Raw genomic sequence first — 11,780 nt, 5'->3', positions numbered from 1 at the left:
TAACCCTGAACACAGCTCTTATGCTCTGTAACTTTACACTACAAACACACAAAGACATTACAAATGTTGAACTTGTGGGTGGAGAGGAGCAGAGCAGCTCAGCGATCAGAGGGTGAAAACAAGTCTGTTACAAAATTAAATTTAAAGCAAAGATTAGTTATAAAAGAAAAAAAGATTGACTATAAAAAGAACTTTCAAACCTGTAAAACTGTTTTATCACATACATCGTTTCAGTATCTTTATCTCTCATTACTGTAACCTTTCTTGGTGTTTACTTTAGCGCAGCAGTGACTCGTGGTAACGTTCAATGTGGAGCTATTATCCACTGATGATGTTTGCATTGACTACATTTACTCAGTCTCTTTTTTTCACAACCCTTCAGGCAGTATCTTCTCATTTTCAGTAATGAATGTTCAGGAATTCACATGGTGTTCATGCCGTCCTGTTTGTGTTGGTGAGAAACGTGAAATGATTGCCTGATAGACAATATCAAAACATACAAAGAAATGAGCTTTTATATGAGTATTAACTGTGTGATCTAATATAGTTTAGCATCATCGGACCACAACGTTACACTGGGTACACTCTTCAATCAGTATAATCTCTTGGGTTTTTATTTTCTATTTTTATCCTTGGTTGACACCAGTAATCCACATCCAGGTTGGGGAAGTTTGAAAGTACAGAAAACAGACTAATCTTTTAAGAAATGAAAACCATTTATAGAAAAAAAATCCAAAGACTACTGGTTCTATTCTCCAAAAGGCTTGGTTGGTGCTCTTCAATTCATGAAGGCAATATAGAATTGTATTTGTATTTTTTATTCTTTTTAAAAAGTGTGCACACCGAAGACATCTCTTCAGACTTTTGGGAAATTTGGATAATGTATTCCATATTTTATAGGATAAATAAATAAATGTGAAAAAAAAACAATGGCAGATGAAAATAATTATTGGTCCTGCCCTTGATTTACAGTTTCAAAAGTACAAATACCACCAACAATATCCTGTAAGCTTACAAATGAATCCGATATGTTGCAAAGACTGAAATCTAAACATATTTTTGAGTCTTATTTCTAGAGAAAAATTTCTAATTAGACTTGTCTTTACCAGTCAATTTTCTTAAAAACAAACAATGACTCAGTTTAAGAAACTTCACCTGTAAATATTTTGCACCCCATTGGCAGATTTTTTTTACTCTTTACACACAACTCAGGCCTCAATCTTGGCTTTTGAAATCTTGTGGTCAGACATTTTCTAGAATTTTTAGGTGAATGTGGCTTGTTTTAGTCCTGATTGTACCAATTCTCTCTCTCTTTCAAGCAATGAGATGTCACCGCACCACTTGGAGGAGGTCAAAGGTCAGTTCTATGACATCAAAAGCGAGATGCTGTTGCATAGGGTCTATAAAGAGCTCATTGCCTCCTGATTGGCCGGTGGTTTGCTGGCTCTGTTTGAGAGCATCCAGGGTGGAGAAGATGACTCTGGCTCGCTGCTCCTCTGAGGGTGGGTCGGCCCAGCGATAGGTGGGCAGCAAGGGTGAGTAGAGGAGGACATAGATGGACATGTAGACTTTACTGAACTCCTGTTTTAAATAGGACAGGTCTCTCTGCAAAGATAGGGACAAGAATCGTTTACACACATCTTCTAATGTAATATGCAGATATGCAGTGTATACAGTACATGCACACACACAGTTTCACTTCTAAGGAGGGGGAGGCTACCAGGTTACTCATACTTAAAGCACCCTCTAGAGGTTTGTATTGGCATTATGCAAAAACACACATTCACAAATATTCATTTAGCTCACTGACCTTCTGTGCCCTAGTCATGTTGGTTTCAACACCCAGCCAGGCACTCTGAAAAAAGGACAAACACAGTCATAAAAAATTACTTTTTTGATTTCACTCTTCTTTGTGATTACTCCACATCATTCTTATAGCTTTTTGATCTTTATTTAATCCGAAAAATGACTGAGTGTTTTTAACTGTGACTGACCCTGAGAGCATCCAGCAGGTCTGGTTGGTCTAACAGCTTTGGGAAAGTAGCAAGTATGGGACTGCATATTGGATCTGAAACAGTGAGAGAAATTATATAAAATTCTGTTTTTCATGAACTGTGAGCATCTATGTTTTGGATAGGAGGCAGTTAAAGTGTGCATTACCGGCATTCTGCATGGTTGGCCTGTCCAACAGGAGCGCATCAGCCAGAAGCTGCCTGTGCAGAGCCAGTAGGTGGACACAGTTCAGACTGTACATGAGAGTGTCAGGGAGGAGGCTGAAACAGGAAAATCTATAGCATTATGCACTGTAGCACATAAACAAAAGTCTAAAAATGAATCATTTATTGTTACTGAGACATATAATATCATCATCTGCACAGACTAATGATCTCACCTGAGCTGTGTTCTGGTCCTGTTGTTAACTGATTTCAACTTCACGATGAGTTTGGGCTGCCGCCTGGCATGTAGCATCTGCTGGAAAACACCCGCTGGAGCTAAGAGAAGAAGAAAGACACTGAGTGCATGCCTATGACTTCAGTTTTACAGTAAAAATTACTCTGCACAGACACTTCAAAACGACTTGATGTGACAACAAGTGGTGATCTTCTTACACCCTCGAGTGACCGTTGCCTCCACCAACACATCTTTCTCATGTGGAGTTCCTCCATTCACTGGCAGCTCATAGGTCCTACACACAGGTTGAATTAGATTAGGTTAGATTCACAAGAACTGAGAGCGAAATGATCAACATTTCATACAATTGGGTCCTACAGTCATTATCTAAAACATGACAGTTTTTGTACGAAAAATGTTCATGATGTGAATATGTTAGGGCTGCTGTATGCAGGGCATGTCTTGAGTGGGTTAATGTTTTTACCTATATGGAATTGGATTTCCAGAGTCATCAGTCAGTTTGAGGAAAGCCCAACCACAGCTCATGTCTCCCCTCTCACCTGTGGACTAAAAACACACACAAAGGATCAGACTGCTGATTTAACAGGGAGTAGTTCTGCTTCTTTCTCATCTATATTAAGAAAAAGAGATCTGGATAGCAGTTTTCTATTTTCTGTGTGATCAGATAAACCCTGTTTGCACTGACTTTATCCTATAACAATGTGGGTATCTACAGTATATACATGTGTAAGACCTTACATTCCTTATAAAGGTGACTCCCAGTTCAAAGAGGATACCAAGGTCAGGAGAGGAAGAGCTGCAGCGTAAGAAACAGTCTCCATCCAGGAGCGTGGGTAGGACACCTGCTACCTGTGACATTACAGATCAGCTTTCAGCACAATATTTGGTTAAGTGCTAAGGTCTAAGGGTGCTAGAGTTGGAAAAAATTGGCAGAGGTGACTAAAAAGACAAAACAACAACAATGTGTAAGTTAATGTTTATGCTGCTGTAACCATACCCGTGGAGAAAAGGTCCAAGTCTTGGAGTTTTTTGAGTTGTAAGTTGCCCTCACAGTGTGGATATTACTTAACACCTATTAAGCAAGAAAAACTCATTCAGAAACCTGTGATTGAAAAGTAGAAAAATTAAAAAATAAATAAAAAAATAAATAAAACAAAATTGAATGAGATACTGTCTTTGACCTTGGTTCCATCAGAGGCACAGATTCGGATGTGTCTGCTTAGCACCTGGACTCCAACACCTGGAGTAGGAATCATCCTGCAGCTCCACAGAGAGAAACAAACACATGTTTTGACCTGTCGAGCTCGCACCTGTACAACAGAACAAGAGAATTGGATGATTTGAGGTAAAAAATCTGCCAACATTATCTGTGTGCTTTATAGATACACTCAGTATCACACATTTGCAGAGAGGATGTCTAACCCTGCCAGTGTCTGGGTCCAGGAAGAGGTCGCTAAAGGAGAGTTTTGAGTCACTGAGTTTGGGCTGAATGTAGTGACTTCCTCTGTATGTTTCCCCTGGAAAAAATGATTATAGTATTTTAATTCCACTGTATTAATGAGTAGAAAGTATGAAACTCAGTCTGGTTATTAAACGATCATGCAAGAGCCTCTTTCGCTCTGTTTCTCTTAATGTTAAAAACACATAGAGTAAGATCACCCATAGGGCTTGTGAAATAAATCAAACACTAGAAATATTGTACAGTTGACATGAATTCGCTTTGAGAAAAATGTATGTGTCTGACAGAGACCTTCTTCCACCAGCAGTTTATTCAGGGTTGATGGTCTGAATCCTGATGGTATGGCCCCCATGGCAGCAAGCACATCTGTGGTATCAATCTGTCTCACACACAGATAAATACACCCATGGTGAAACTGATCAACAAACTCACCTGACTGTATATTTTCATTTTAAAGCAGCATCTCTTTGAGTTACAGTAGTTGTCATACCTGTCCAGTTTGTATTTACCTCAGTTAAAGCCTTTTTAACTGGACCCCAGTTGGAGTGTGAGATACCACTGTAGAAGGAAAGAAATAAAGACCTTATGAAAGCTGTTTTACTTTCACTTTGGGAGGCAGAAATACTGTTAAGAGTCTCCTTGACCAAATGAAAAAGTTAAAAAATAAAAAACCTCTGTTTCGCTCCATCTTCACTCAGTTCATCATCCTCTTCTTCCTCCTCGGACTCTTCCTCATCATAATCATCTTCATCATCAACACGAGTGCCAATCTGACCAAAGTGAATTTCATTTTACCACTGTTTCACAGCAACACATTCCTGTTTGTTAGATTTGAAATCATTACAGAGAGGTGTGCATATAGCTTTGAACCTACTACAGGTTTCTGTCAGGGTGCGATCAGATAAGACCTTTACATAAACTTGAGTTACTACAGCATTGCAAAGTTATGAATTCACAAATGGAAAAAATCACAAGTTGGAAACAAAGCTTCTATTTTGCTGTTAATAATATTTAAATGAGTTTTACTAAGCCAATACTTGTCTGATGTTTAGGCAGGTTATGTACCTTCAGGTAGGTTTTTGGAACCACCCCTTTGTTGCCTTTACTGTCCTGAGCCAGCCACCATCCATCTGCTGTCCTGTTGATGACTGTTAACACCTCCCCTGTCTGGAAGCATGACAAATGACGGACAATTCGTATAGCTTTACAATATATGAGAGTTCAAATAAGCTCTCATTATGCCTGTAAGCCTGTTGACATATGACCAGCTGGGCAAGAGCACCCCCTGCTGTAAATAGCTGAATACAAAGACAGTAAGAGAAATAAAAAAAGAGAAGTCTTTTTGTAGATATCAAGGTAAGATTACATTTGAGTAGCAATAAGGGACACATGCAACATTGAATAAACAGGGCACTGACAGAGCATGGGCCTGAGATCTGCATGTTGTTCACATGAAGCCTGACTATGCTTGAGTATCTACGTATGTTTCTGAGACAAAAATGACTTTACCTGCACAGACAGATCTCCCTCCTGTTCTCCTTTAAAGTCACTGAGGACTGTGTAGAGACGAGGCTCTGACTGAGTGGGTGGTTTCCCGGATTCCCTCTCATCATCATCATCATCATCATCATCATCATCATCATCGTCGTCATCATCATCACTGTCTTCGTTTTCATCCATACTGTCACCCTTTGAATCATCACTGTAAATATAAATGAATGGATTATTGTTGATGTTGACATTAGTGTAACTTTTTCAATCTGCAGTGAACTGACCAAGCAGCAGCACTAGGTCCTGGAGGTGAAAGCTCCTCAGAGAGTGTATTTATGCGCTCCAGCAGGTCCTGCAGACGTTTTTCCTCTTCCAGCTTCCTCTGATCATAGTTTCCCACAGGGGCCAGCTCATCAGCCTAAAAAAATCAAGAAAAATTCAAAAGTAGATATTTTCAAATCTACTTCACAAATACAGACAGAACACTTAGTCCAGAAGTCCCTGGTTTCTGTCTTTTTTTTTTTTCATTTTAACAGTAAACAAACACACTGCATGAATGAACTTATAATCAAAGATTTATCCGTCATTAAACAGGTCACATAACTGCTTACCAAAAATCTGTTTAACTTTCATCATCCAAGAGTTATTACAAAATTAATGAATTGGGTATGAACACCTGATTACTAACCTTAGTCAGATTTTTCAGTGTCTTCTGTATTTTCTCCGCTGATATCTGCAGCTCTTGACACCTGTTTCAAAAATGTTAATTATGATCACAGCAAACCCAAAGCATCGATTAAAACTGTGATTTATATTTACTTGTGGGATTATAAAAAAAACAAAAAAGAAGACAAAAGAAAGTAAACATATGCCATAACAGATCTTGTGAACATGAGGGTCAGCACTAGACTAGTAAGAAATGGGAGAGGGAGCAGTTCTGAGTCTATATCAGAGGTTTACCTTTGAAATGACTCCTCTGTGGATCCATCCTTACTCTGCACATCCTTCACCAGACTTTCAAACTTAAATGCAATGATAAAAATGTAAAATAAGATTAGGTTGGTAAGATTGCTGACACCACTGTAAAGTCCCTCCTTTTATATTTTTATGTGCAATGTATAATTAGTGTTATATAAACTCCTTTGCAATACGTTAATCTTGACCAGCCAATGACCTTGTTATTATGATGCTCTTCAGTGAACCTGTGCTGCTGGCCAACTTACGTTTCACATTTAGCTTAGTAAACATTCTTTTATTAGAGCTTCCAATGTAGTGAGTCACACTAGTTTCTCATTAGTTAAAAGCACTGACGATTCTTTTTCTGTATGCTTCATTGCAGGGCTTATTTCATTGTAAAATTTGCATATGTGTTTAAATTATGGGCCATGATTTTCTCCCTGGAAAAAAACCCCACTTTTACCATTCAACATACAGTTTAGACACAAATGTATTCCATTCTGGTCTGAGAAATTTATTTCAACCCCTTATTGGAAGATTGGCTTCTAATTGTTTCTTAAGCAATAAACAATCATAACTTACATATAACAACACTGTGTTTCTGATTCTTTAAGTTTTTGTTTCCACAGAGAATAGCACTAACCATATCTTTATTACTTGAGTTTTTTGCGATAGAAGACATTAGCACCCCTAAGCTTTGACCAATCCCTGAAAAAACGTTTCATTGCTGTTAGCTCATGCAGACTAACATTTCACATGACTGAAACTTGTATGTGATCTGTTGTAGGATATTCTCATCCTATGCCTGTAATTCGTGCCTCCTAAATGAAGTTATCGGACGGAGGAAAAAAACAGATGCAGAAAGTTGTGGACACTTATTTGCTTCCTCTGTTTTGGATTGAGAGTGGAAACTTGGATAAAACCAGCGCTATTTGAGGACGAGGAAAATTTGCAACAGCAACCAATTCCACGTTAAATCAATGTAGTGAACATATTGAGGTCATTCGGCGGCAAACCTGTTTTTTGATGCCGTCCACTTCTCCCTGGACGACTTGCAGGGCTCCTCTTCTTTTTGGTGGCATTTATATGCTCTTTAATGCAGTATATTAGCATAATCTTTGGCTATAATCCATGTGATAGCTGATCGCCTAGCAAGTTAGCAGACGCTACACTTCCTCTGGTCGCTAGGCAACTAGTTTCCGCTTCAGACTTCTTCTTCTTGGCGTTTTATGGCGGTTGGCAAATAACGTTTTGGTGCATTACCGCCACCAACTGGTATGGAGTGTGGATCGGGAATCTAACTGAAATGTACTTATTCTACTATCTAAAATTAATAATAATAATAAGTATTCTCATCATCAAATTTGCTGTCTTAAGATACTGAAATAGTGCATCATAACATTTATCACCTGAATTTCTCTGTAAAATATCTCTCAAGTCCAATCTCAACTTCATTTTTGTGAGTTTGAAAATAAGTTCCCTTCTTTCAACTTCATACTTTGGACAATAAAGTACCACATGCTGTTTCCTGCTGTTCACAAGAATCACAGTTTCCTGAAATATGCTTCTTTATTTTAAAAGGTGTGCTGTTAAGTCCAAAGTGACCAAACCTCTAATCTTGAAATTACAGTTTCTTCTTTGCCAGATCTTGCTCTGTCTCATCACTCCTACTTGCCTTTGAATTCCATAGTACCATCTGCCTGTTCTTTCTTCTCCCCATTGTTTTTGCCACCTTTCTTTCAATTTGTGCTTAATTCTGGTCTTCATCTCTGTTTTGCTAAAAGGAACTTGTATGTCAATGTGACTCTTTCTTGTTGCTTCTTTTGCACACCTGTCAGCTGTTTCATTTCCACTCAAGCCTATGTGAGATGGGATCCATACAAATGGTGTTCTTAGTCCCATCATTTGGATTCTGAATATTGTTTGTTGTATTTCCAGTAAAATATCTTTTCTGCTGTCGGAGTGTCCATATTTAATGCTGGTCAAAGATGAGCTGGAGTCAGAGCACATCACTGTTTTCCAAGGTCTGACCTCTTCAACCCACTGAAGTGCTATCAATAAAGCCATCATCACCCCAGTATACACAGATAACTCGTTATTGATTCTTTTGCAAACTTTAATCCGCTAAAATCATATGATTTAATCCATCGTCAACAGTAAACGATTCCTTTTGTATTCATGACAAAAATATGTAAAAAAAAAAAAAAAAGAAAAAAAAAAAATGTTGGCGGTGGTTTGATCTGTTTCATTTCTTTCCCGAAACACTTAAATTTGCATCAACTTCAACTCTCTTCCTGAAAGTGTAAATCTGATGTTCGCTTTAAAGGTTGTCGGTAAGCGACCGCCACCTAGACATTGTCTAGTAAAATTAAATATAATTACAAATGCTATCCGTCTAATATAAAGAAGATCAAAAAAGTTATCAAGTTATCCATAGTGTATGTAACATGAATTAGGTTATTACAACAGGCAGGCTTTGAAACGTATGCTGACTTAATTTTTTTCCACAGGGAATGTTCAGGGGGATAATTAGGGGTTACATGAAACCAGAATATTTTCTGCGAAAAGCATGCTACTAAGGCAATGTTATCCTTGGTTTAAAAGCAAGATTTTTCACTCAGATTTCCTGTGCTTTCAGAGTTTTGTAAGTGCCTTTCTCGTGACCTACAGAGGGCGTATTCTTTATGTTGTGAAACATGCTGCCTTCAGGGTTTTCACGTAAGCCTCAAATTTGCAATAAATAAATACAACAATAGCTTGACATGTAAATAATTCTCAGCCCGTTCAGGGTATAGATGTTAAACTAAAACCCCGACAGGTCATCGAAAGTTCCGTTTCTTCAAATGTCTCTCCTACTTTTCTTTTAACATCCACATTACGAGGATTTTAGGAGAGCCTGAATGTAGCAAACACTATTTCTCCTCATTCACCACCACTGTCACGTCATTAACTGTCATGGCGGCCCCCGTTGCGCTTATTCAAGGGGCCAGCAGAGGACTGGGGCTTGAATTCTGCAAACATATCTTGAAAAGCAAAAGCCCGGCTGCTGTTATAGCTACATGCCGTAATCCGGACGGAGCGGCAGACCTGCGGGGGCTGGCCAGCCAACACCCCGGGAGAGTGACGGTTCTCCGGCTGGACGTTACCCGGGAGGAAGACGTCCGCGGGGCTGCAGAGCGCGTTAAGGAGAGCTTTGGTCGGCTGGATCTGATCGTCAACTCCTCGGCAATGCTTCATCCCTCTGGAAAAGGAGAGACTAGTCTCAGGGATGTTTCTGCCCAGGTAAAGCAAGTTGACACGACAGTGTTAAGCTCCACAAAGTGTAAAATGAAAGATAGGGCATCTGACCTGCAGTGCTGATGTCACATGTGTCTACAAACATGGCGTGTACCAGGTTTCAGTCTGCTGGTTACTGAAGTCCTGCTCTACCAATAAGTTGGATCTGGTACCATCATAGCATGCACAGACCCTGTGTGAAATCTGAGTCATGGGATCTGCTTTCAAAGTCATGGCATACATCACACGTCTGATTTTGAAATAATCATTAATTTTAGATTACATAGGGCTAGTGAACTTTTATGCAGAAATCACAGTCATCAAATAGATCTATACTTAAAGAAGAAACCTCATGTAGGCTAATTACATTTCTTTGATTTTAAAGTGTCACACTAGGTTGAATATTGATTATTCCTTATTACGTAACTCTGGGACAAACCTTTCTAAATTAATTAATTTTCCTTCACCATGTGCCCCTCATAAATGTAACATGAAACTACTGATCTGTGTCGTTGACTTCCTTGCTGATTTTCAGGGCACCATTGCCACCTTGATGACCAACACAGTGGGTCCCCTGGTGATGGCCAAGTATTTCGCCCCTCTTCTCCAGAAGGGTGGAGGAGGTTTTGGTCAGCAGCCAGCAGAGAAGTCCAAGCAGCACAGTGGTATCATTGTCAACATCACTGCCAAAGTGGGATCCATTGGGGACAATGGTAGGAAATATGTTTCCAGGATTTGAGAAACACTACTTTTTAATTTTTGTTATGTAGACCACACCAGATGAAATAGATACGGTACATTGATTATTATAACCCTTAATTGTTATTTAAGTATTCTCATTTAAATATTTGAGTTGATGAGTGCATTCTGCTTCGGTTTAACTTTATCCTCTCTCCTCTCAGGCCTTGGTGGTTGGTACAGCTACAGAATGTCTAAAGCAGCCCTCAACATGGTGACCAGGAATCTTTCCATAGAGCTTGGTCGCAGTCGACCAAAGGTAAGTTTCATTGATGCTTAATGTTGGTTTTGTTAATAAACTAAATAAACGACACCATAGAGGAGACAATTTTTAGCATCTATGTCTCTTGCAGGGATACATATCATATAATAGGTGATGATTTCTCATTAGATTATGCAAAATATTTTTGTCATGTGAAAGCTGATGTTTTTTTTTCTGATTTTGCAGGTAGTGTGTGTGTCTTTACACCCAGGAACAGTAAACACAAACCTGTCTCGGCCGTATCACAGGAATGTGCCAAAAGACAAGCTGTTCAGCACTGAACACTCTGTGAACTGTCTGATGAGCATCATAGACGCACTGAACATCGAAAAAACTGGCAAGGCATACAGCTGGGATGGAACTGAACTTCCTTGGTAGAGTCAATAAATCAACAAAGAGGGGGTGAATTTACCTGAATACATTCTGGTGCTTGAGTCAAAGACAAACTTCTCCCTCTACCTCAACCTGCTGAAGTGCTCAAATTAACCTAATACTTATAATACCTTCAAAATGAGGCCTTTTTCCACCTTGGGATATGATGCTATGTGTGCTACACTCATTTAGTTTAGCAACACAACCATCTAATATGTAATTTCATTTGAAGGATTGTTTTTTGTTATATCAGTCTCTGTTACTAGTGACTTGTGTTACATGATTATACAATGACATAAATACTATCAAATGAAGGACATGTTTATGAATTAATTTAGGGGGGCAAGGGCTAAATCCAATGGTAAAAGGGGAGTAAGTATTTTACTCTTCTTTTTTTCCTGTCTGTTTCACTTTATTTTATCAAATGGATTCTGTCAAAAGTGTCTGAGGTTCACATCAATCCCACTTACATTAGTCACTCAGTTTAGCAGTGGGACTGGATGAAGCTAGCCTGACTCAAAGCAATGTAAGAAATCACACCAGACAGTAAAAAGATGAACATGTTTGACTGGTTTGTTAAGCCTGACAATAGTTTGAGTGTAAAAGTGTCAGGTTCTAGTTTTGCAGGGAATTATGTGTTATACTATCCTTTAGCTTGGCCCAGTGACCTCTTCCTCATCCGTGGCTTGACAACTTGAAAAGGACAGCAGAACTCCACACCGTGACAGGATGTGGCTGAAAAAATACAAACATGCTCCTCTTTTTAAAACTCACTTTTCTTAAATGTAGGGAAATGATAAGATTCATACTTAA

General features: G+C 38.9%; 2 protein-coding genes across 2 annotated transcripts; one reads left to right on the top strand and one right to left on the bottom strand.

Annotated features, from left to right (window-relative positions):
* Positions 1-533: 533 nt before the first annotated feature.
* Positions 534-7,536, bottom strand: nphp1 (nephronophthisis 1). Its single transcript, XM_074675721.1, has 20 exons — positions 7,336-7,536; positions 6,323-6,384; positions 6,051-6,111; positions 5,647-5,780; positions 5,381-5,573; positions 4,937-5,038; positions 4,544-4,641; positions 4,381-4,429; positions 4,163-4,250; positions 3,835-3,929; positions 3,594-3,722; positions 3,410-3,484; positions 3,151-3,261; positions 2,876-2,958; positions 2,610-2,686; positions 2,393-2,492; positions 2,161-2,273; positions 1,995-2,068; positions 1,811-1,855; positions 534-1,605 (listed from the first exon to the last, which is right to left on the bottom strand). Exons 1-20 carry the CDS (start codon positions 7,399-7,401, stop codon positions 1,330-1,332), a joined length of 2,031 nt encoding a protein of 676 aa, XP_074531822.1. The 5' UTR covers positions 7,402-7,536; the 3' UTR covers positions 534-1,329.
* Positions 7,537-9,257: 1,721 nt separating this feature from the next.
* On the top strand, positions 9,258-11,383 carry LOC141795045 (C-signal). Its single transcript, XM_074675791.1, has 4 exons — positions 9,258-9,601; positions 10,131-10,308; positions 10,498-10,592; positions 10,782-11,383. Exons 1-4 carry the CDS (start codon positions 9,275-9,277, stop codon positions 10,971-10,973), a joined length of 792 nt encoding a protein of 263 aa, XP_074531892.1. The 5' UTR covers positions 9,258-9,274; the 3' UTR covers positions 10,974-11,383.
* The last annotated feature ends 397 nt before the right edge of the window (positions 11,384-11,780 follow it).

Source organism: Halichoeres trimaculatus, unplaced genomic scaffold (genome assembly GCF_033239565.1).
Source record: "Halichoeres trimaculatus isolate MK-OKI-2021-1 unplaced genomic scaffold, fHalTri1.1 fHalTri1_scaffold_8, whole genome shotgun sequence".
NCBI lineage: Eukaryota > Metazoa > Chordata > Actinopteri > Labriformes > Labridae > Halichoeres > Halichoeres trimaculatus.
Note: the sequence above shows the minus strand (reverse complement) of the source record. Positions and strands in the feature narration are given on the sequence as shown.